This window comes from Cynocephalus volans, chromosome 9, assembly GCF_027409185.1.
Source record: "Cynocephalus volans isolate mCynVol1 chromosome 9, mCynVol1.pri, whole genome shotgun sequence".
NCBI classification, from domain to species: Eukaryota; Metazoa; Chordata; class Mammalia; order Dermoptera; family Cynocephalidae; genus Cynocephalus; species Cynocephalus volans.
This window is the reverse complement of record NC_084468.1, coordinates 833,890-860,075: the sequence shown is the minus strand read 5'-3', so window position 1 is coordinate 860,075 and position 26,186 is coordinate 833,890. Positions and strand designations below refer to the sequence as shown.

The 26,186-nt window shown below is 46.8% G+C and overlaps 1 protein-coding gene across 1 annotated transcript in view; it reads left to right on the top strand.

The window, feature by feature from the left end:
- Nucleotides 1–621: 621 nt before the first annotated feature.
- The window catches only part of LOC134386629 (transmembrane emp24 domain-containing protein 11-like), a 37,389-nt gene continuing 11,824 nt past the window's right edge, over nt 622–26,186 (top strand). The window contains exons 1-2 of the mRNA XM_063108848.1: nt 622–745; nt 25,747–25,847. Of these exons, the coding sequence (XP_062964918.1) occupies nt 622–745; nt 25,747–25,847 (225 nt within the window). The remainder of the gene's footprint in view (nt 746–25,746; nt 25,848–26,186) is intronic.

Sequence of the window (26,186 nt, the reverse complement as noted above, 5' to 3'; positions counted from 1 at the left end):
TGTCGACTTGTCAGCTGCTCTGCCAGCGCCGACGGGACCTGAAGGTCAGGACGTGAACTCTTCCTCTCCCCGGTCTGCCCAGTCAGCACATTGTCACCGCAGCGAGCTGCCTCCTCCTCCACCCCACGCTTCCACGCCCGCTTCCTGTCCCCACAGCAGTGTCCCCTCCCCTGGTCCTTCATCCCCCATGATTCTGTCTTCACTTCTTCCTCCCCCACCTGCTGCCAAGTAGTGGAAACAACCAGCAAATGGCCCTTTCAGAGGAGCGGCCCAGGGTTCCCCACCCCCGGTGTCTGCTGCACTTGGCGTTCCCGGGTCCCTCCGGTCCCCTCCCGGCCCGACACTGCTTTCACTCCGTCAGAACAGTTCAGCATCTTCACAGAAGAACAGACCAGAAAGAACTCTGACGTCACCGTGCTTGCAAAGGTCCCGAGGTTCAGACGTCCTCTCATCGCGTTCTCTGGGCTTTGCTGCCACTACCTGCTCGAGTGTAGGCGCCACGTGTCACTTCTCACAGAAATCGATTTTACAGAACCATGCAGTGAACGCGCACACTGCACAGGCAGTGTCACTTGCACCTGATCTGCCTCAGAGAGCCCCGGGAGCAGCTAAGGCAAGAGGATGCAAACGCTGACGCTTCTTTTATGTTCTAGTTTTTCGCTTTCAGCGGCTTTTTATTTCCACATAGGGGAGCGAGAGGAGAAGTGCGTGATAGAGGACATCCCAAGTGACACCGTGATAACAGGTGGGTAAAGTGCTCCCTTCTGGGTGCTGGACTCGCGACGTCATTTGTGGCATCGTGCAGACCTCCTGAAGCTCATGCTGCTGGGCAGTGAGTGTCCGTGCGTGGTTTGCTCTTGATAGTCCTTCCAGCTACACAAACCTAACGTGAGAGTGGCCTGCAGCGCGACTGCAGGATCACAGAGCAGGACACCTGGGTACGACACCACAGCATCCCAGCTCGACTTGCTGTCCCAGCTGTCAGCTATCTTTAAGAATCTCAGATGCCATTTACTGTGCTGGTTGTGACAGAGCACGTGAGCATAGGAGAGGGCCGCAGCCCGGCCCAGGGAAACAGGGCCTGAGCGCAGGGTGTCTTCTGCGCCTCGGCTCCCGGGCTGTGGAGGACAGTCTTCGGTCGTGTGGCTCGAAGCCCCTGTCCCACTGCCCACTGCGGCTGTCCCCCTCACGCCTGAGGCAAGGGCCGCTCTGCCTTGAGTCCTTGCCCACCTTGGGCTTTCCTGTCCCTTCTCCTTCCCGGATCTAGCCCCAGCTGCTCCTCTCCTCCCCTGCGTCTCTGTTCTTCCACGGTCTCCTCAGCCACCTGCCACCCCGGCCATCGCATGGTTTAGATTTAGAGCTCAGCTGCTAAGTCTCCTGCTACAGGAAAAACTCGGAAACACATCCGGTTGCATGTTTCAATTTTTCTTTAGAAGAGCACACTATGGCCCCAAAGTCCGAGTCCACAGACTCTGGCCTTGGAAGGAATGTGCGGGCCCGGCCCTCCTGTGGCCACTGCCCCGGGGTGGAAGGAGCCAGCAGGCTGCCCGCACCGTCCCGAGCCGAGCCGCGAAGGAGCCTCCGCGGCACGCCCTGGGGCAGCTGCTCGCCTCCTCCTTGCTGGGCAGCAGGCCCGCGACTGCCCATGGAGCAGGAGCCGCGTCCCCACAACTGCTACGTAGGCATCGGTGTTCTGCCATCTGGGCTCTCTCAAAACAAATCTAACGTTTTCACCTGAAGCCCTTCATAACCTGGAAGCCACTGATTCCGTCGGCCCAGGTCTCTTTTCCAGGGTGACTGTCCCTAGTTGCAGAATGGGCAGGCTGCAGGACGAAACTGTGCTTTTTGAGGCTTGCAAGCGCACTGGACGAAACCGCCAGCTGGTCTTTGCTGTCCTGCAGCCAGATGTGGCCACATCTGGCTTTCTAACTGGGCTGGAGACGGAACACGGGTCTTTCTGGAGCGCGGCGCCACTGGCCCTTAGTGCGATGTCCCTGGCGTCCGGGCTGCTGCTCCACGCGCTCACCGCGCTCCCTTCCGTTTAAAGGTCGCCCCTCTCCCCGTCCACCCGTCCCCACCTCCCTCTACCTGTCTATTCAGCAGATGCAGCCCTGCCTGCGTCGCTTGGAGACGGGACGTTCTGAGAAGCCTGCCACCGGCAGCCCTGTCATTGCGCAGGTGTGCGCTGGGAGGGCACCGCCGCGGGCTTCGCTGTTTTCTGCGCTGGCCGCTCTCGGTGTGAGCGTGGGCCCTGCGGCTGCGCCGGTCTCTCCGGCCTCCCTTTCCTCATCTGCTAAATGGGGATTAGAATGACAGCAGCGCACAAAGTCGCGAGAGTTAAGTGGCAGGTGGGCACGGGCCTGGCCCTCGGCCACTCAGCGGCGCTGGCGAACGGTTCTTAACTATTGCTTTGCCGTGGACGTGGATGGACGTCACGTGAAAACGCGCGAACTCTGGAGCGGGCGCCCTGTCGGGTGGGTCCGGCCCTCTCGGGTGGGTCCAGCCCTGTCGGGTGGGTCCGGCCCTCTCGGGTGGGTCCGGCCCTGTCGGGTGGGTCCGGCCCTCTCGGGTGGGTCCGGCCCTGTCGGGTGGGTCAGGCCTTCTCGGGTGGGTCCAGCCCTGTCGGGTGGGTCCGGCCCTCTCGGGTGGGTCCGGCCCTGTCGGGTGGGTCCAGCCCTGTCGGGTGGGTCCGGCCCTGTCGGGTGGGTCCGGCCCTCTCGGGTGGGTCCGGCCCTGTCGGGTGGGTCCGGCCCTGTCGGGTGGGTCAGGCCTTCTCGGGTGGGTCCGGCCCTGTCGGGTGGGTCAGGCCTTCTCGGGTGGGTCAGGCCTTCTCGGGTGGGTCCGGCCCTCTCGGGTGGGTCCGGCCCTGTCGGGTGGGTCCGGCCCTGTCGGGTGGGTCAGGCCTTCTCGGGTGGGTCAGGCCTTCTCGGGTGGGTCAGGCCTTCTCGGGTGGGTCCGGCCCTCTCGGGTGGGTCCGGCCCTGTCGGGTGGGTCCGGCCCTGTCGGGTGGGTCCGGCCCTCTCGGGTGGGTCCGGCCCTGTCGGGTGGGTCCGGCCCTGTCGGGTGGGTCCGGCCCTCTCGGGTGGGTCCGGCCCTGTCGGGTGTGTCCGGCCCTGTCGGGTGGGTCCGGCCCTCTCGGGTGGGTCCGGCCCTGTCGGGTGGGTCCGGCCCTCTCGGGTGGGTCCGGCCCTGTCGGGTGGGTCCGGCCCTCTCGGGTGGGTCCGGCCCTGTCGGGTGGGTCCGGCCCTGTCGGGTGGCTCCGGCCCTCTCGGGTGGGTCCGGCCCTCTCGGGTGGGTCCGGCCCTCTCGGGTGGGTCCAGCCCCGGCGTGTCAGACGCTTGGCTTTCTCTGTCAGGGGCCTGCACTGCCTCGGGGAGGGTCACCCCGTGGCGACCAGGCCGTCCTACGGGGCTGACTCAGTGCCAGGCTTGCTTACGGCAGCATCACCACGAGCACGTGAGCAACGCCATGTCCCACACGTAGACTGCGACACCACGGGGCGCTGGGGATTTTTCAGCTGCGCTGCAATCATACGGGACCGTCATCCTGTACGGAGTTTGTTGCTGACCCCGACGTTGTTATGTGGCACGAGGGCACCTCCTGAGCCATTGTTCTCGATCCCGGGGAGTCACAATTGCAACAGTCACGCCGCCAGGGCGCTTGTCTTCCCCCGGAGAGAAAAAGGCAGTAAAGTAACCAAGGAGGAAGTTATGCAACAGCTCAGGCGGCAAGCGTGGTGGACAAGTCACAGCATGAGAGGGGACAGCAAGCTACAGGCGCGGACAGAAAGGGCTGCTGAAAAGGCCGCACTGCAGCGGGGACCCCGCAGAGGCAGGCGGCACAGCCGGGCCAGGCCGGGCAGGCGCCGGGCTGCAGGCGCGGGAGTAGGTGGGACACCTGTGCCAGGCTCCAGCACGACGTGAGCTCCACACACCGCACACGGTCGCCGCGGTGAGCACGGCCAGGAGCAGCCCGGGCACAAGCAGGGGACTCGGGGCGAGGCTCCCGTTCGTCCAGGGAGGAGGGTGCGGCTTGCGGGGAGCTGCGGGGGACGGGCGCGGTGGTCAGACGCTGGGCGCGTTTTGAAGACAGAACGTACGTTTCTTTTAAATTTTTATTTATTATTTTTATTATTATTATTTTACATTCAAAGTTGATGTTGCAGAGCAGTGGGGGGGCAGGTAGGACGGGGGTAGGGAGGTGCGGGTGCGGCTGCGGGTGCGGGTGCGGGTGCGGCTGCGGCTGCGGGTGCGGCTGCGGGTGCTGCTGCGGGTGCGGGTGAGTGTGCAGGTGCGGGTGCGGGTGAGTGTGCAGGTGCGGGTGCGGGTGAGGGTGCGGGTGCGGGTGCGGGTGCGGGTGCGGGTGAGTGTGCGGGTGCGGGTGAGGGTGCGGGTGAGTGTGCGGGTGAGTGTGCGGGTGAGTGTGCGGGTGCGGGTGAGGGTGCGGGTGCGGGTGAGTGTGCGGGTGAGTGTGCGGGTGAGGGTGCGGGTGCGGGTGAGTGTGCGGGTGAGTGTGCGGGTGAGTGTGCGGGTGCGGGTGAGGGTGCGGGTGAGGGTGCGGGTGCGGGTGCGGGTGAGGGTGCGGGTGCGGGTGAGTGTGCGGGTGAGTGTGCGGGTGAGTGTGCGGGTGCGGGTGAGGGTGCGGGTGAGTGTGCGGGTGAGTGTGCGGGTGCGGGTGAGGGTGCGGGTGAGGGTGCGGGTGAGGGTGCGGGTGCGGGTGAGTGTGCGGGTGCGGGTGAGGGTGCGGGTGAGGGTGCGGGTGCGGGTGCGGGTGCGGGTGAGTGTGCGGGTGAGTGTGCGGGTGAGTGTGCGGGTGCGGGTGAGGGTGCGGGTGAGTGTGCGGGTGAGTGTGCGGGTGCGGGTGAGGGTGCGGGTGAGGGTGCGGGTGAGGGTGCGGGTGCGGGTGAGTGTGCGGGTGCGGGTGAGGGTGCGGGTGAGGGTGCGGGTGCGGGTGCGGGTGCGGGTGAGTGTGCGGGTGCGGGTGCGGGTGAGTGTGCGGGTGAGTGTGCGGGTGAGTGTGCGGGTGCGGGTGAGTGGGCGGGTGCGGGTGCGGGTGAGTGGGCGGGTGAGTGTGCGGCTGCGGGTGCGGGTGCGGATGAGTGTGCGGGTGCGGGTGCGGTTGCGGGTGCGGGTGCGGGTGCGGCTGCGGGTGCGGGTGCTGGTGCGGGTGCGGGTGCAGGTGTGGATGCTCGTGCAGGTGCGGCTGCGGCCGCGGGTGCGAGTGAGGGTGCGGCTGCGGCTTCGGGTGCGGGTGCGGCTGCGGCTGCGGGTGCGGCTGCGGCTGCGGTGCGGCTGCGGGTGGGGCTGGCCTGGTTGGGAGGGCTGGGGGCGTGGTTGGGGCCTGCAGATGCCCCCACTCCGACTCGGTCTCCAGGGGTGGCCCGGTTGCCAATGGGCTAGATGCGAACCTCAGTGGGCGTGGTTGAAGCCCTCGGCCCCCTCTCCCCACCCTGGCTCGGGAGCCCAGGGGGCTTCTGCAGGTGGCGCGGTGGTCGCCAGGCTGGATGGGGACGTCAGGGAGCATGGCCGAGGCCCTCGGGCCTCCCCCAGCCCTGGCTCGGGAGCCCAGGAGTCTTCCGGCGGCGATGAAGCCATTGCCAGGCTGGAAGCAGACATCTGGGGAGCATGGCTCAGGCCCTAGGTGGCCCCTGGCCCTGCTCAGGCGCCCAGGGGGCTTCTAGGAGCAGCACAGTCATCCCTGAAGATGTTTCAACAGAATAAAAATGGGATAAAAAAGAGGAGAGATGGTTCCAGTGTTTAAGGCTTGAGTAACTGAAAAAATAGAGTTTATGGAAATGGAGAAGAGGGCAGACCATGGTTTGGGTGGGGGGTGTCAGGAGTTTGTTTCTGGGTGAATTAAATCTGAAATTCCTGTTGGCCACCCAAGGAGAGACTGTTGAGGAAGGGTAGGGTGTGTGCAGCTGAGAGGCCGGGTGGAGATCTGACCCGAGGCACTGCCAGTGCAGATCACTGGTGCTGAAGCCCTGACACTGGGCCAGGTCACTGAGGAAGAGACAGCACATGAAGACCGAGCCTGGGGCATGCTATACCATTCAGAGGTCGGGGAGAGAAGGAGAAATCAGCAAAGGGGACCCAGACGGAGCAGCCAGTGAGAGCGAGACGGGTCCTGGAAGCAAATGGACAGATGCTTCACAGCAGAGAAGAGTAATCAGCTGTACCTAATGCTAATCCCAAGTAATCTGAGGACAGAGAATTAGGTTTTGGATTCAGCAACACAGATGAAGTCCCGGATAAGAGCAATTTCAGTGAGGTAGTTGAGGGGTAAAAAATCACTGGGGTGGATTTAAGGGAGAACAGGAGGAACTTTCAGTTTCAACCTTGATGAAACAGCTTGTATTTGGTTAACCCTCCCATGGAAAGCAACTGTGAAAACTTGGCAAAATATATAAAACAACTGTTCGAAGGCACCAGAGTATAATCTACACAGGACCTAAGAGGCTGTGATCTTTGGGGAAGGGAAACTCAAGGTGGGCTCCACAGTCATATCGATGTTTCCACTCAGGCAATTTTCCAAATTGTTTATTAGAGAAATAAAGCCCAAGAGAAAGGGCTAAAGAAAGTGGCGTCAGAATTCAGGAGTGCCAAAGTGGCTGGGAAATGAGGAGGGAAACCTACAAGAGGAAGGAAGCAAAAAAAAGGGGCCTAAAAATCTGCACAAAAATCCTCCTCGAATAATTGGTTCATACCTAAGCTAGATAAAAGTAGAGAGAAACTCAAAAACCAAACAAAAACAACTAGCAGAAAATAGCAACTGGGAGAAGAGCTGAGCAGAGATTTCACCAGCCACACGGATCTAGGGGGAAGGGTCAAGCCCCTAGAGGGACCCTGGGAAATACCCTGGACTTTCAGCAGGAACCCCACAAGAGCCACACCCCTGGGACAGGATCAGGCCCAAGAAATAAGGGTTACATCTGAGGAATAAGGACAAAACTGGAATAGACTAGCTCTTTTTGCTAGGAGGAAAAATAGAAGAGACTTTAGAGGAGGGTGACATTATCCAAATAATATAATATGCCTCCACGATATTTAGCATCCAATTCAAAATTATGAGGTATGCTTAAAAAACAAAGATTGACTGAATGACAAAAAAACCAAAAGATAAAACAGGCAATAGAAAGAGATGCACATGTGATTCAAAGAGGGATTTTAAAACAACTATTAAAGTGTTAAAGAGAAATGGATGGACAACATCAATGAAAATTTCAACAACTGGAATTTCTTTTTAAAAAAACCAAGTGGACATTCTAGAACTGAAAGTACAATATCTGAAATTTAGAACCCATTGGATACATTCAACAAAAGACTGGGGAGAGAAGATTAATGATGGAGATTGGATTAGTGAACTGGAAGAGACCACAATAGAAAAAAAAAAGAACGAAGAAACCAGAAAACCGTGTAAGAGACATGAGAGAGGCAAATGGTACAAATACACATGTAATTGTATCCCCAAAAGGAATGGTGACAGAGAAGGGAGAAAGGCAGTATTGACAGAGATAATGGTCAGGAATTTTTGAAAACTGATGAAAGACATCAACCCAGAAACTTAAGAAGCTCAGAGTACCCCAAACGAGGATAAATATAAGGAAAACCATACCTAGGTACACCATAGTCACACTACTAACAGCCAAAACAAAAAGAGAAAGTCTTAAAACATCACCAAGGAAAAAAAGACGTGATTACCTAAGGGCCCATAAGAATGACAACTTTTCAACAGAAACTATGGCATCTTCAAAGATGCTGAAAGGAGAAGGGAACAATTACCATAGCTTTGTAATATATTCTGAAATCAGGAAGGGGGATGTTTCCCACTTTGTTTTTCTTTCTCAAGATTAATTTGGTTATTCGTGGTCTCTTGTGGCTCCCTATGAATTTTAGAATCATTTTTCTATTTCTGTAAAGAAGTGCCATTGGGTTTTGATAGGGATTGAATCTGTAGATTGTGTTGTGTAGGATGGACATTCTAACAATATTTACTTTCCCAGTCCATGAACATAGGATGCCTTTCCATTTGTTTATGTCTTCTTTAACTTCTTTCATCAGTATTTTGCAGTTTCAGATACTAGTCTCTCACATCCTTCGTGAAGTCTAATCCTAAGTATTTCATTCTTTTTGGTGATCCTGTAAATGGGACTGTTTTCCTAATAATAGCTCATTGTAAGTGTATAGAAATGCATCTGATTTTTATATTGATTCTGTATCCTGCAACTTTATTGAATTCACTTATTAGTTCTAACAGTTTTTAATGGAGTCTTTAGGGTTTTCTATATATAAGATCATGTCATTTGTGGGCTGGCTGGTTACCTCAGATGGTTAGAGTGTGCTGTTATAACACCAAGGTCAAGGGTTCAGATCCCATATCTGGCAGCTGCCAAAAAAAAAAAAAATCATGTCATCTTGCATTAGTCTGTTTTGTGTTGCTATAACAGAAATACCTGAGACTGGGTAATTAATAAGGAAAAGTGGTTTATTTGGCTTACGATTCTGGGACAGCTGCATCTGGCACGAGCCTCAGGCTGTTTCTACTCATGGTGGAAAGCAGCAGGCAGCCAGCAGGTACAAGCAGATCACATGGTGAGAGGAAGCAAGAGAGAGAGAGGAGGCGCTGGGGTCTTTTATACAAACAGCTCTCTCAGGAAATAACAGAGCAAGAACTCAGTCATTAATCCCCCCTCCCCCAGGGAGAGCATTAATCCATTCATGAGGGATCTGCCACCATGACCCAGTTTCCAACACTGCCACATTGGGGATCAAATTTCCACATGAGTTTTGGAGGGGACAACACATCCAAACTCCACATCTTCACACAGAAATAATTTTACTTTTTCCCTTTCTGTTTAGATGCCTTTTGTTTCTTTTTCTTGGCTAATTGCTCTGTCTAAGACCTCCAGTACTACATTGAAGAGAAGTGGTGAGAGCAGTTCCTGATCTTAGAAGAAAAGCTTTCTTCACCATAGACCATAATTTTAGCTGTGGACTTTTCATATATGGCATTTATTATGTTGAGGTACTTTCTCACTATTCCTAGTTTGTTGAGAATTTTTAGCATGAAAGGATGTTGAATTCTGTCAGATGCTTTTTTTTTTTTTTTTTGCATTTATTGAGACAATCGTGATTTTATCATTTATTCTGTTAATGTGGTGTATCATATTAATTGATTTTTTTATGTTTAACCACCACTGCATACCAGGGATCAATCCTACCTGATCATGGTGTAAGACTCTTGTTTGCTAGTATTTTGTTGAGGATTTTTGCACTAAATTCATCAGGAATGTTAGCCTATAGTTTTCTTTTCTTGTAGTGTCTTTATGTGGCTTTGGTATCAGGGTAATGCTGGCTTTGTAAAATGAGTTTTAAAGTGTCCCCCACTTCAATTTTTTGGAAGAGTTTGAGAAAATTTGGTGTTAATTCTTCTTTAAACATTTGGTTGAATTAACCCATGAAGCCATCTGGTCCTGGGCTTTTCATTATTGGGAGGTGTTTGATTACTTATTCAATCTCCACGTTAGTTATAGGTCTGTTCAGACTATTTCTTTATGATTCAGTCTTAGTAGGTTGTATGTTTCTAGGAATTTACCCATTTCTTCTAGGTTATCCAGTTTTGGGGGGATATAATTGTTCATGCTAGTCTCATGAGCCTTTTTATTTCTGTGGCATCAGTTATAGTGTCTTCTCATGTTAGCCTGTTTCTGTTGCTTATAAAATACTTGGAAGTGGGTGATTTATAAAGAAAATAAAATTTATTGCTTACAGTTTATGAAGCTGAGAAGTCCAAAGTCCACCTGGTGGTGGCAACAGTGACCCAGCGGTCTCACATTGCAAGATGGTGGAAGCAGAGAAAGCGAAGAGAAAGACAGACTCTTCTCTTCTTTTAAAGCCCTCAGAACCATGCCCCTAACCACCGTTTTTAATCCATTCACTACTTCATGGTTCTAGAATCCAATCACCTCTTTAAGGGTTCACCTTTCAAGTACCATAATAGGATTTGCCACCCTCTTTACAGTCACAGTGGGGGCCAAGTTTCCAATACATAAAACTTGAGAGACACAATTCAAGCTTTAGGGAGGTTTGGGGGGGACACAATTCAACTCGCTACATTCTTCTTTCATTCTGACTTCATTTAAGTTCTCTTTTTCTTAGTCTAGACTTCCTGATTTCAAAATGCTTGTATATTACAAAGCTACAGTAATCAAAACAGTATGGTACTGGCATAAAGACAGACATATAGATGAATGGAACAGAATAAAGAGCCCAGAAGTAAATCCACACACATATGATCAACTAATATTTGACAAAGGTAATAAGAGTACACAACAGGGAAAGGATAGTCTCTTCAAGAATTGGTGTTGGGAAAACTGGATATCCACATGCAAAGAATGAAATTGGACCCTTATGTTATTTCACACACAAAAATCAACTAACAGTAAATTAAAGACTTAAATGTAAGACCTGAAACTGTAAAACTCCTAGAAGAAAACATAAGGGAAAAACTTCATGACATTGGCCTTGGCAATAATTTCATGGATATGACATCAAAAGCACAGGCAACAAAAGCAAAACTTGACAAGTAAGACTACATCCAACTAAAAAGCTTATACACAGCAAAGAGAACAGTCAACATAGTGGAGAGGCAAACTATGGAATGGGAGAAAATATCTGTAAACCATACATATCTGATAAGGAGTTAAGCTTCAAAATATATGAGAAATGACTACAACTCAATAGCAAAAATGCCTAATAACTCAATTTGTAAAAGGGACTAAGGACTTGAACAGACATTTCTCTAAAGAAGACATACACACGACCAGCAGGTATATGAAAAACATGCTCTATGTCACTAATCATGAGGGAAATGCAAAAAAAACCCCCACAATGCGATATCACCTCCTATCTGTCAGATCGGCTGTTATTAAAAAAGAAAGACAACAAGTGTTGGCCAGGATGAGGAGAAACCGAGACATTTGTGCACTGTCGGTGGGAGGGCAGAATGGTGCAGCTGCTATGGAAAACAGCATGGAGGCTCCCCCCCAAATTAAAAATAGAACTCCCATGTGATCCAGCAACCCCACTTCTGAATATTTATCCAAAACAATTGAAATCAGGGTGTAGAAGAGATATTAGCACCCCGATGTTCATAGCAGCACTATTCATAATAGTCAAGATGTGGAAACAGCCTATATGTCCAACAACAGATGAAAGAATAGGAAAATGTGGCATACACATACAACAGAGTATTATTCAGCCTTAAAAAAAGGAAATTCTGCAACTGGAAACAGCATGGATGAACCTTAAAGATATTACGCTAAGTGAAATAAGCCAGTCACAGAAAGACAAGTACTGCATGATCCCACTTACATATGGTATCTAAAATAACCAAATTCACAGAATCAAAGAGTGAAATGGGATTATCAGGGGCTAGGAGGAGGGAGAAATGGGGAGTTACTAATTAACAGGCATAAAGTTTCCATTAAGCAAGATAAATAAGTTCTAGAGATCTGCTATACAACGTTGTTCCTGTAGTCAACAATACTGTATTGTACACTTAAAATTTCATTAAGAGGGTAGGTCTCATGTAAAGTCTTATTTATTTATTTTTAACAATTACACTTAGATTACTTATGACAACTGAGATATGAGCATTAGAGACAGTCATCATTCTAAGTTGTTTTTCTGTTCATCATTTTACAGACTGTGAATATCAGGTGTTTACCTAAGTAAGAACTTTGGAATATACAGCTTTTTTAAAATTAAACTAACAATATTAAACTAGTCTTATTCATCAAAGAGTCACATAAACAAAAATCATTCTGTTTTAGGGTGGGTTTATAGTTTTATAACCTTAAAACATTTAGCAGAGACAAATATAATCCTGTTTGATTGGTGAACCCTGGCAAAAACGTATGCTGACAATTTTGAAGATATTTTTGTTTTTATCTTATCAACAAATTTAAAAACACCTTATTTGTCAAAGATTTACTTAAGTCATATGAATTAAAAACAATTGGATTGATTACTATACATATTATTTGAGCACTCATTTAGCCAATCTGAACAGAATTTTTTTAAGTTTTTTTTTTGGAGGGGGGGCTAGTTACACCAGAATTTACCACATAGACTCAACATACTACATAATATATAAACACACCTAAACCCATGAATACACACACATATAAAGATTTTACAGTTTTCATTTTAGTCATGAGACAGTAATACAAACTCACTAATTTATCAAAGAAAGTTGGGTCCAAACTATTTTTCAGACAAATGGAACCTGTTCACATGACTAAACTTTATTTGCCCTTATAGGTAATCTAATGAATACTGTTGGATCAGATTTTAGTTAAATCAGTTTTTGTAGAAGTTTGATATTTAAAGAAAAACACTTTACTTTTTTTTGCAGTTTTAAATGAGTTTAGGGTTAAATTTTCAATGTTTACATTCTAGCTGGATTGATTGAGTTGTATAAGAAAAACAAAACCTACAAATGGTCTTGAATTGCTAATAAAAAGTATATCTTTTGTTTGCCTGGTTTGTTTGGCCAGTCAGTGCAGGTGGGGAAGTATTTTTTAAAAGTTATCATTTTTTCCCTTCGGCTCCTTCTGGTCCGTGCATGGCAGACAAAGCAATTTTTATTCCAGACAGATAATACCTTATATTATTGCTCTGAGCTCAAGATTCTGACCTTTGGATCTAAGAGCCTAACTTTTGTAAACATTTATCTAGTTATTTTTCTTTTAGATTATCAATCTTTTAATTAACTCTTTCATCACCTTAAGCAATTGTTAGTCATGCAAAGTTAAGTTTACATTTTCAAAAGGTGTCTAATGTTTCTATGTTGTAGGTTACCATGGAGCTGTTGTAATTTAAAAGCCCTTTAAAACTTTTTTTAAAAAATTCTTGGCTGGAATGCCATAAGCAGTGAGTTTTCTCTCAACATCTGTGGGAGAGTCAACACAGTAGGCAGAGAAAAGAAAACACAGACAGGCAGAGAACTCATAATTCCTTACATGTTAGCTCTGTAGTTGCAATCTCTTAATTTGGTACTTAGAAAAAAAACAAACTTAGGTAGTTTAAGTGGTCCATGTGATGACCATTGATTCAAGAACATGCAAGAGAAAAAGTGATAAAGCCAACGGGAGTCTCAGAAGAAAAAAACCAAACCTGGTGTATTAGTCAGTTTCTGCTGCTTATAACAAAATACATGGAACTGGGTAATTTGTAAGAAAACAAAATTAATTGCTTACAGTTTCAGAGGCTGGGAAGTCCAAAGTCCAGGGAACGCTTTTGGTGAAGGCATTGGTGGTGGCAACAGTGACCCAGCGATCTCACATAGCAGAAGATTGTGGAGCAGAGGGAGACTAACCTGTCATGTGCTCTTCCTTTTAAAGCCCTCAGAACTATATCTCTGACCACCATTTTTAATCCATTCACTACAGCATGGTCCTACAATCTAATCACCTCTTCAAGGCCCCACCTTTCAGTCACCACAACAGGACTTCCCACCCTCTTCACAGTCACAGTGGGGATCAAGCTACGAATACACAAAACTTGGGGGACACAATCCATATCATCTGGCATACCTTTGTGTTTGAGAGCCTACATTATATTGAATGTAAAACCAGCTAGAGTGCTAAATGGGGGTTAGACCTTAAGGGAAAGCTTAGTTTTTGATGAGCAATTTTTCGTCCTTTAAAACCTCCTTCAAATGTGACCAAGTTAGGGCAGTGTGTGCGGTCAAACGTGCTGCCTATGAGTATCACTTCTCAGAGTCACCAATGAGCCACGATGCCTACTCTTATGTGTCCTGAAGTCTCAGGCTGCCTTGCAGTGGCAGAGTACTCAAGGTGCCTGGTGACCACCCTTTATCTGCATCTTCTGGGTGAGCAGCACAGCCCCTGTAAATGTTCTTTTTTCAGGAAACCCTACAACACCACCGTGCATCATGGACAAACATCTTGACATCTACTAGAGCCCCTGATTGTGCCAGAGAGAGCAAATGTCTCTTAGCTTTGGGGAGAGAAATTCACCCTTATGCACTTCCAATTTGAGACTAGTAGAAATTGTTCACAAGTGAATGAGGCAGATCAAATTGTGATTTATGAAAGACAGCTGTAACTTCAAAGCATGCTGTGTAATCTTTCATTTCTTCGACCAAAATCAAACTAAATCACATAGGTGTGCAAACCTTTCAATACCATGACCCAGACTTCCCCCTCCATGGTAGAGGCGACATGGCAGAATTCCCTTTTACTTGGTGTCTTACCCAGGGACAAAGTCAGAGACTACAAAACCATAACCTGAATCTACCACCATGTGGTGACAGTGAAAAAGTAGTCTAGCTTTACCTAAACCTCGTCCATGGATAGAGATGGACCCTCCTTCTGAAAAGGGAAAGAGAAGAAGTTAGAAGAAACTAGAAATAATGTCTAGACCTCTACCAAAAAAGAGGGAGATCCTAATTTAGGAGGACTCACCCTTTTGAAAGCAGTGAAACCTCTGGAGTTGGGAGAAATCAATGTGTTAACTTGGCAGTGCTGGTACTGAGCACTGAGTCCAAGAGGAAACACCATGTGGTTGGTGGGGAGGGGGTTTGCTCTGAATTCTGCCAGCTACACCAGACTACAAAAAAAAAAAAAAAAAAAAAAAAACCAAGGCAAAAATATAAAACAGTTTATTTGGGTCAAGTGTTAGGATTGCAACCCAAGAAACACAAATTCAAGTTGTGTTGAAAATGTGCTCTGGAGGACAGAGGAGAAATCGGTAATCTTTAAAGGAAAAAGGGAGAATCTTAAAGGGGCAGTTCTAAAGTTGTTTGCAAAGAATTTGCATTGATTTGCTAAAATAACATAAGTTACTGATTGGCCATACATTGTTCTCTGTGTCATAAATTCCAGGAACATTGCATTGAAGGAAAGGACAAGAGTCACAATGGTAACATCTGGATAAGTTCCAACCCTTGGCAGTGCTAGCCGGCCTGGAAACCGCTGCTTTTACCAGTTATCTCAGACACGGAAGGAGGACATGACTGAAGCTCCAGGCCCATCTCTCTCTGGGCCTAGGAAATTTAGCAGACCTTGCATAGCTCAGATTGTTTTTTCTTTCTCGGGGGAATAAAGGAACAAGGAACAAATAGGACAAACAAAAAACAAATAGCAATGCGGCAGGTTTAACCCAACTATATTTTACATCGTATTAAGACGTATAAATGGACAAAGCACTCCAATTAAGAGGCAAAGATTGTCTGACTGGATTTTTTTAAAAAAACAACTATATCCTGTTTCCAAAAGAAACACTTTAAGTATAAGGAAAGTTTGCAAGAAAAAGAATGGAAAAAGACATACCATGCAAATACGAACCAAAATAAAATAGTTACAGTCGCAGTAGGCTTTGAGAAAATAAATACTTCAAGAGTTAAAGAGGCACACAAACCACCAATGTTGGATTTAATAACAGGGTGGTGTTTAGGGGTGTTTCCTACACAACTGTTATGAACTTCACTTAAAAGAACTTTGAGCATGATGGGCCATCAGTTAAATTTCTGTTATTGTCATTATTTTTCCTCTTGTCTATGATCCTATCTTTGTCAGTCATTACTCTGATGTGCCAAATAATGTGATAACATACTCCAAAATACAATTCTTAGATATTCCTTTAAAAGTCCCCTTGATGGCAACATTTCTTTGCATATTTGCTCTATATTTTTTTGTTCATGGCCTGTTGCAAGTCCCTATGTCAGACGCCGGGACCGGCTCAGTTTATTTGCTTGCAGTGGGAATCCGTGAGCGACCGCTGCGGATGAGGTTCTTCGCAGTCTGGCGCACCGATCCTGCCTGTGCTAACAAACCACTCTGTGTTTGCAGCTCCCTGTCTCACTAACTACTGCAAAGCCTTCAGCTGCCTGCGATATCTCTTGACTTCACTTAGTGCGACTCGATCATAACTGCAAGTGTCGAACGCTGCTTGGTTAAGAAGTGCTCATCAAGAATATCCTTATATCTAATTTTTAGATCGCTATTAAAATGACAAACCAGATTTAAAAAAATCTGAGACTCTGTGGGGACATGTGACCATGTCCCAGATCTCTAGTCCAGGAAGGACACCCACCAGCTATGCCGTGTTTCTCCTTTCACAGCTCTTAGGACCACCAAGTCCAGTGGAATACTCCCGTCTAGAAAGTTCAAGAATGATGACCTCAGAGCCACTCATCAAATTCTACCTAAAAGTTTTTTTTTTTTTTCCTCATTAGGACTAAAAATAGACTACAAGAAATTTGAGGAATTGGCTTTCCATCTTCCCCAGGTGGGGGTGGTTCAGAGCACCACAGAGGAATAGAGAACAGGGTTTGGAGACAAAGAGATGCTCTTTGAAATCTGCTTTTATTGCCTAATAGCTGGGTGACTTTGAGCCCTGTTTCCTTGTCTGTGACCTGGAGAAAATACCTGCCACGGAGCAGCAAAGCACCTGGTACAGTCCTCGACATGCTGCAGGTGCCCTATCAATGTCAGTTCCCACCCTCTTGGACTCTCTAACCTTGTTAACCTGGCCTCTGAGTACCTCCCCAAGCCTAGTAAAGATGGAGGTGTGGCTCTGACTCTGGCTTAAACCCTCCCTGAAAGGAAGAGAAATTGCCTGAGAGCAGAGAAGTCCTTAGTCCATACCCAAGAGAATTGAAAGCAGGGACTCAAACAGATACTTGTAAGCCAATGTTTATAGCAGCACTATTCACATTAGCCAAATGGTAGAAAACCCACGAATGTCATCGACAGATGAACGAATAAACAAAGTGCATGCAGTCCATCCGCATAGTGGAGTGTCACTCAGCCTTAAGATGGAAGGAGACTCTGACACACGCTACAACATGGATGGACGTTGCAAACATTACGCTAAGTGAAATACGCCAGACCCAAAAGGACAGATACTGCAGGACTCCACTTACATAAGGCACCTAGAGCATTCAAATTCATAGAGACAGAAAGCAGGAGCTGGGGAGTTACTGCTTACACGGGGACAGAGTCTCAGCCTGGGAAGATGACAATGTTCTGGAGATGGACGGTGGTGATGGCTGCACAACAGTGTGGATGTGCCTAATGTCAGTGAAATGTACAATCAAAATGGTTAAGAAAATGGTAAGTTTTATGTTACATATATTTTACCACAATTAAAAAAATATTTAAGGAGACAGTTGGACGAGAAACAGCACACAACTTGTTTCACCTCCAGGCCAAACAGTTTTCCATGGCTACGGGCTCTGGTGGGGAGGCGGGTACTATCGCTCACACGCAGTCCCCATCCTCTGGGAGGGAGCACGGCTCCGTGCTCCAGGCACCGTCTAAGGTTGCAGGTCACAGCATGCCAAAGCTGGGGGTGGGCAAACGCAGCTGGAAGAGGGATCTGAAGGGGCCAGGGTGGGGCTCACAGTGTCCACCACACTCCCGTGAGCACGAGGCGTGGCAGCCGTCTTCTCTGGGGCCGAGGAAAGCACTCTCACCTCAGGAGTACTGCCGATTCCTGCTGACTCCATGCCTTGCCACAGCCCTTCGCAAATGCCCATGGCTTCTAAGTACGACGATTTGAGAAGAGTGTCTGCCCTTTCAATTGCTTCTCCTTGGTGATGAAAAATGACACATGCCTAGAATAAACGTGAAGATGTGCACAGTCTCTGAAATGACTGTGAAAATGACAAACCAGCAATGGAGGGCCATCCTGTGTCCACAGGATAGAAAAACTAGCAAAAGACTGACAGATGCTTCACAGGAGAGGAGACCCACATGGCCAGGAAATAGATAAGAAGGTGCTCAAGTTCATCAATCATCAGGAAAATGCAAAGCAAAGCCCATGAGACACCACTGCACACCCACTGAATGCCACAATGACAAAGACAGAAAATAACAAGTGTATGAGAAGACATGCAGCTCCTACACATTGCTTAAGTGGAACACAGGAGCACCCTGTGGCCAGGTAAACAGCAATGACAATAAATAATCTACACCTACACATAAAGACACAGATGAATCTCACAAGCACAGGGTTAAGAGTAGCCAGACACAAGCGCATGCAAATTTATATAAAGTACAGAAACAGACAAAACAACCTGTCTTTGGAAGTCAGAGTAGTCGTTACTTCTGGGGGGAGCAGGGAGTGACAGGTGGCCTGGGGGCTTCTGGGGTGCCGAGGACATCTTCACCAGGGTGATTCTACTTGCGACAATGTATGAAGCTTTACATTGATGATCACGCACCTCTGTCAGCAACACACTCCCTCTACTCAGACTCTCAAAAAGGTTATAGGAAAACAAAAGATCCTCCCAGAAACCCGGAACATTCTAGAAGAGATCACTATGTTTATAGCTACTCTTGAAAGCAACTGCCTTCTGTGCCCAGGTCTCACCCCTTCACCAGTTAAATCGAACTTCTGGGGTGGGAGCCAGGCATCTAGCATTTATAGGTCCCAGGTGACTCCAATGTGCAGCCAACTTCGGGAGCCACTAGTTGAGACTATCTAACCTCCCATACGACAGTGGGAATTTACAGGCCCCTCTCCCCCTGCCTAGAGGTCTCCACTCATTCTCGGAGTTTCAGTTTAAACATCACTCACCTTTCTGGACATCCCTCCGTTACTCCTGGAGGCCTGAGGAACATATTGATGAATTTGGATTTCGTCCTAAGAGCACTGGGGAGCCACTGAAGATTTTAAGCAAGCATCGCACCTCTTCTGTCACCTGCCCTATTCTGCCTTACACAGTAACGATTAATTGTGGTTAGCATGTTTGAGTGATTCCTACGGGCCAGGCAATGCTCTGGGTGCTCTGTATGTTTTAACTCATGTAATCTCCGTGACCATCCTGAGAGGCCGGGCCTGCGACCACCCTCCGCTTTCTTCTGAGAGGTTTCGTAAGTGCACCCAAGATCGTACAGCTTGTGAGCAGTGCAGCGAGGGGTCAACCAGACAGTTTGGCTTTAGACCCCACAACGCGGGCCCCCATTCCTTCACTCACTCATCAAACGCACAATGACCAAGCATTGCGCAGATAACGTTGGAGTTTTCTTCAGCCCTCCGGACAGACCTCAACTTAGGTAATACAAGAATATTCGAGACTGAAGATGGTCACAAAAATCAGGTGGAAAATCAGTCTACAGATAGTATGTATATAATCTTATTCTTTATGAAGTATATAGCACGTACTAGGAAAAAGGCTAGAAGGATAATACTGAATGCCAAAAATGTCTAGAGATTTTACTCTCTAAAATTCCTACAGTGAATATGTTTTCTTTTTCTAATACCAACCCAAATGACCCATGGTTCCAGCCTCCGGCACTCAGTCTGGAGCAAGTGGGACAGCCCCACCAGGGGTGTGCACAGGGTACCTGGAGACCAGACCATCTGTGTGCTTGGGGCAGCTCCCCTCCCACAGCACCCAGCAGGTGCCTGGCATGCGGGAGGCTCTGTGTTTACCAGACTGGAAACCCGAGGAGAAGGGGACCTGGGAAGTGAGGTCTGTGCCCAGAGCCTCTGCAGGAACTGTATTTGGGGTCGGTTTAACACACACACACGCGCACCGCGTGAGTCTGCGGTGCGTGGTGGTGTAGGCTGTGATGCCCAGTGCCCTCAATTTGAGATCAACCCTGCTGAACTTTAATCCTGGCCCTGCCCACTGACTATCCGCATGATTTTAGATAAGTCACTCAGCCGTCGGGCTCCCCCTCTGTAAACTGAGTATCGCTACACCTACCCTACAGCGTTACAGGACGGAACTAATGCACGAGCTGATAGAAACGCTGTGCACGTGAGAATCCAGGTAAGGCAGGGCGCCCTTCATCACGTGTCGCCCAGAGTTCACAGTGCGCCGCCTCCGCGTTGAGCAGCGTGCGGACGTTCACGCACCTGCCCGCGGCCCTCCGGGGCACACCGTGGCCGCCCCAGGCCTCTGCCCGTGAGCCGCGCTGCTCTCCTGCCACCTGCTGGCCGCGGCGGGGCACGACGCCACCTCGACACTGCGCCGGAGGGGGCGGGGGTGGAGGGCGCGCACTTAGGGCCGCAGGATCAGGGCAAGAGCAGTAGAAATTACCCTGGTTCACTCTGACGACTCAAGGCAGGAAGGGAACACTGGCGTTTTAACAGGGGGCCCAACTGGTGGCCCTCATTCATTTAAAATCCTTTATTGAACATGTGCTGTGGGACACACTTTCATTCATGCTCTAGGCTTATTTCCAGGCCCCAGATATCCAAAGAAAGAGGGAAAAAATGTCACTGCTCTCTAGCACCTTACAGGATGTAGCCGAGGGACTACCAAGAGCATACTGGCATGTGGACAAGAAGAGCCCAGTGTGGGCAAGTGTGGGGACTGCAACAAGAGCAAAGTCCCAGAAAAATAAGAGGGTGGCCACTGACAGGACAGGGACACCCCAACCATCCCAAAGAGAGGGAGCAGAAAAGGTAGGTTGCAGAGCGGTAGGATGTTTGGTCGTGGACAGATGGAGACCCTCACTGTTTCCAGAAGAGGCAAAGTAACCATCTGAGAGGTGGGGGTGGGGCAGCGTGCTGGAAGAGGCTCAGCAGGAGCAGGAACCAGCTGTTTTCTACAGCAGATTTCTAGGTGATCAGATACTTAGAAAATGATCAGTCAGCTGGGCTGTGGCTTTTCTCCAGGAGCACTCAGCTGTTTGGCACAGGTGCCTAGTCACCTTGAGGGCCTTGTTGCCTCAGCTGCTGAATGTTCCATACGAACTTGAACAGAACGTGTATTCTGTCGGTGCTGGGAAGAATGTCCTATAAATGTCAAGCAGGTCCTGCTGGTTGACGATGCTGTTCGGTTCTGTGTCCTTGCTGATCTTCTGTCTAGCAGTTCTGTCGAGTACTGAGGAGCGTCGAGGTACCAACTGTAAACTGGATCTTCCATTTCTGTTTTCAGTTCTCAGTTTTACTCCACGTGTTAATGCTCTATTGTTGGTGCATCAGAATGGTGTGTCTTCTCAGTGAAATGACACCTTTATTGTTATGCAATTTCTCTTTGTCCCTGGGAATTTTCCTTGCTCTGAAGCCTACTGTATCTAATATTTATATAGCCACTCAAGCTTTAAGATTCATGTCAGAGTGCTATATCTTCCTTCATCCTTTTACTTTTCACTTATCTATAGCACTATATTCAAAGTGATTTTTTTGTAGACTGCATTTATAATTGTAGACTGCATTCAAATTGGGTCATTCAAAAAGCCATTCTGATCATCTTCGTCTAATCTCTGTTCATGCCATTTACATGTAATTATCGATGTCAGGATTTAGCCATTTTATTATTTGTCTTCTTTTTGTTCCTTCTGTCTTTTGTTCCCTTGTTTTCCATTTCTAGCCTTCCTCTGGGTCACTTGAACATTAATATTCCATTTCGTTTTACCGATAGTGTTTTTCACTGTATCTCTTTCCGTACTTCTTATTAGTGGTTACTCTAGGGATTATCGTACATATACTTATCAGTCTACTAGTATCAATATTCTACCATTTCAAAAGGAATGTAGAAATCTTAACCCCATTTAAGTCTCTTTGCACCCCCACCCTTTAAAATATAGTGGTCTTAAATATTACCTCCACTTACACTGAAAAGTACATCAGACAACGTTACAATTTTTGCTTTCAACATTCAAACATATTTAAACTGTCAGCCTTAAAAATAGAGAAGAGTCTGTTGTCGTTTCCGCAGATGTATACCCTTTCCATTGTTCTTTCTTTGCTTCTGATGTCCCAAGTTTCCTTCTGTTATCTTTTTTTTTTTTTTTTCCGTTTAAAGAAATTCCTTCAGCAATTCTTTTAAAGCAGGTGTTCTGAAGACAAGTTCTCCTAGTTTTCCTTGGGCTAAAAATATTTCATCTTCATTCCTCAAGGATATTTTTGCTGAATATAAAATTCTGTTCGACAATTATTTTCTTTCAACACTTGAAAAAAGTGCCACTGCCTGCTGGCATCCATGATTCTGATGAGAAATCTGTCATTGAAACTGTTATTTCCCTATTGTTATTACATCATTTCTCTTTGTTTTCTCTATTTTTTTTTTCTTGTCTTTAGTTTTGAGTAATTTAATTGTGATATATGTGGGGATAGACTTGGTGGAGGGGTGATCCTGTTTGGGATACACTGAGCTTTTTGAATCTGTAGGTTTATGTCCTTTTCCAACTTTGGGAAGTTTTCAGCCATTATTTCCTCCAATATCTTTTTAGCCCCACACTTTTTCTCCTCTCCTCTGGAACTCCAATAACACAGACCCTAGGCTTCTGATATTGTCCTACAGGTGCATGAAACTCTGTTTGAGGCTCATCTTTTTAAAAAAATCTATTTTATCTCCATTGTCCAGGTTAGATTATTTCTATTGACCTAGTTTCAAGTTCACTGACTTTCATCTCCATTCTTTTATTGAATCCATTCAGTGGTTTTAATTTTGAATATTATATTTTTCCTGTTCTAATTGTCCATTTTGTTCTTTTTATATTTTCTACTTTTTTTGCTGAGACTTTATTTTTCCATTTATTTCAAGAGTGTTCATACTGCTTATTAAGGCATTTTTATGATGGCTGCTTTAAAGTTCTTGTCAGGTAATTACAGCATTTGTCATCTTGTTGTTGGTGTCTGTTAACTGCCTGTTCTTGTTCAAGTTGAGATTTTCCTGCTGCTTGGCATGTTGAGCAATTCTGAATTGTGTCCTGGGCATTTTGAGTATTATGTTCTGACTCTGGTTCCTATTTAATTAATATATTCTATTTTAGCAGGCGGTCAACCATTTAGATTCAGAACACACATCCTAATGTTAATTTCATTTTCTGAAACTTTGCACTACTACTCTGGTCTGCTCCACTTGTGTGCTATCTAGAGGCCAATCTGATACCTGGGAAGTATTCCACGCCATAGTTGGATTTTCAAAGATTTTGCTGTACTAATTATAGTCAGTTGCATGCATGGGCTGATCAGAGGTGTGCTCAGGACTTCATTTACAGATCTAAAGATCTTTCTCTTCAGCTCCCCCTCCCTGTAATCCTCCCGCATTCTCCAGTGTAGAGAAGGGGTGCCAACTCCTCATGGTCCTTCACTCAGTGCAGAGTGGGCCTACTCCTAGGGCTCCAGCCCATAGTTTCCCCAGCTGAGGCATCCTGTGGGGAGGGGTGCAACTTCTTTCATGGTGTTCATCTGGAGTAGGGCAGGTATAGTCAAAGGGATTTCACCATGCCAGGCCCCCTATTCCAGATCCTTTGGATAGAGACAGGTTTTTCCTGAGCAGATTCTCTCTCTTTTTATAAATCTGGCCTGCACTTGCAGGCTACAGATTATTCTAGCACTCAGACTGTGGTACATAGGAACAGGTAACCCACTGCTGAGCTGTGCTTTGAGTCCTGAGGTCCTCAGCCAGTCTACCTTCTTGCCTCCACCTTTCAGAATCTCTCATAGTTGCTTTGTACATTTTGCCCAGGGCTTTTAGTTGTAATCAGCAGGAAAATAGGGTGAAATGGACTTATTACATCTTGTCCAGAACCATCAAGGATACCATTTTAAAGACCTCCTAGAGATGAACCATTCTAAAAAGTATTACACATACATTATATGTATAGTTAACAAACTCTGGGGAGGAGAGCGGGGATAGACCACTATTATTCAAAGATGCCTAAGACTGAAGTCACTCTACAGTTCAGGCAGGGCCTGAGAGTTGCTTTCTGTGTTCCTAACCCAGGAAATGTTCCCTCTAAGTGTCCCCCAAAGGGTATTTCATTTTCCAGGGGCTGCCCTCCACGGTCAGTATCCGAGGTCAAGTTTGTGTCTCAAGTCCCTATCAGAGATTTGACTCTCCCTTGCCTTCTAGGAGTAGTACTGGAGTTAGTAGTTCCAGGGTTTGGAATCAGACTGCCTTGGTTCTAATTTTGCCTCTACACCTTATTAGCTGTGGGTTTCAGCTGTTACTTTCTCTGAGACCCAGTTTCCAACCTGTAAAATGGGGACAATAATACAGACTCCAGCACTTTCTACAACCTCCACCACTATCACACGGTCCAAGCCCCAATAGCCTCACGGCCTTCACCCTTGACCCTTCTTCATCTTTTCCCCCACAGAACAACCACAATAAAAATTTAAAAGGAAAGTTATATCATGTCACTCCACTCAATTTCTTCCCCAAATACTTACAATGGACTTGTAGACCCTCCATGATCTGGCCCCTGCTACTCCTTCAACATCATCTCCTACCATTCTCTCCCTAACCTCAATCCAGCAACTCTGCTGTTCCTTGAATACTCCAATATGCTCCTGCCCCCAGGACCTTTGCATATACTCCTGCATGGAAAGATCTTTTCCCAGAGATAGCATTATGTGGTGACAAGGGAAAAGTCACCTCACTTACCAAAAATAGTGTGTGTATGATTTTATATTTATACTTATATATTACACACATACATATAATATATATCACTTTTATTCAGTGCTAATTATGTGCCAAGCACCATTCTAAGTGAGCAATTTACACATATATGAATCCTCATGACAACAACCCTATGTAGGTAAATACTATTTTTATGATGAGTTTACATATGATGAAACTAAAACACAGAAAAACTAATTTGCCCATAGTCACATATCTAGCAAGTAGCAGTTAGGATTCAAACGCAGGCAGTGTAGTGCCTCTTCCTCTATCCTTATGAAATTGTATAATATTTATATTTATATGTCATAAATATATATATATATGTTATATATTTATTTTCACTCTTCTAATCCTTTAGGTCTTTGCTCAAATGTCAGAGAAGCCTTCCCTGACTTCCCCACATAATACATAAAAGTCCCCAGTGCTACCTGTCCCTGGTTACTTACAGTTTCTTATAGTAGTCTTAACACCTTCTACATTGTCTATTTGTTTGTTGTCTGTTTATGTCTGCAGGAAGACTCCCTGGGAGCTAGAATATTGTCTGCTTTGCTCACTTCTGTCTGGAGGGTGGTCAATATATACTTGTCAAATGACTGGGTGAATGAATGAATACAAATACTTCCCTCAGAACACATGTTAGATGCTTAGCATTCTAGCTGGCACGTAAGGAAGGCTCGGTAAATGTTAGCTATTTTTTCATTCCCATTGTACCCTCCAAGGTACAAAGGGAAGTCAAGCCACGTGACAGCTACCACACACTAAGGACAGAAGGTTGGGGACCTTTTAGTGATCCAAACTTTAGTAGGGGCTCCTGGAGACAAGGAAATGAAGGACTTGATGTGACCACAACTTGCTCTAGATAGGAATTCTGCTGGAACTGTACAGGATTAAGTTATGGGAGGAAGAAACTAAAGGTCGGAGCACTACTGGGGATGGTGGAAAAGGTCCAGGAGTTATAGCTCCCAGTCCTGGCCCACATGGACTTCACATTCTAGGTGGAAACCTTTCACAGGCTTATTTTCAACAGTCCTCACAACTCGGAGGTTTAATGGGGATATGTATTATCCCCACTTTTCTGAATGGAAAACTGAGGCTTAAAGTGGTGAGTTACTCGTCAAGTTACTTAGTCAACAAGAGTGAGAACTAGACAAGAACCCAGTCCTCCTCTGTGTTTCAGTCTTCCTACTTTGTGAGGTGACCTAATCACCAAGATACAAGCTGTTCAAACTAGGAGTACTTTGTAATTTAAGTAAATGAAAAACTCATTTAATTTAGCAGTAACCATCTATTACTGTTTCTTACATTTTATGTTACATGTCTAATCTTATGTTTTTGAAACAGGGACTTTCAAAATACAGCAATGGGACATAGGCAGACATGATTTCCTTGAATCTGCTCCTGGTTTGGGAATGTTTGTGAAGGTTACAACTTACAGTGATGAGGTAAAACATTCTTTTATGTTTTGTTACTAAAAATTTTTCATTTGCTAAAAATTCACGTGCCATATATCCCCTAAAAGTTCTAAAAGCTCTACATGAGCGCTCGTTAACCAGCATTTACGATTTTTAGCGTATATAGCACTGAATACAGGCATGACACAAAAATGTAGAAAGTTCCTGCCCTCGATGTGCCTATAGTCTAGTTGAGGAACAGACACTGATTTCTGAACATAAAAAGTTTTTTAAGAAATAAAACAGCGGCATCATATTTGCCATCCTGAGGTTTGCTGATTTTGCTGGGCAGTGAGGATCCTTAGGGCTAAAGCATCCCTCTGGTTTTGC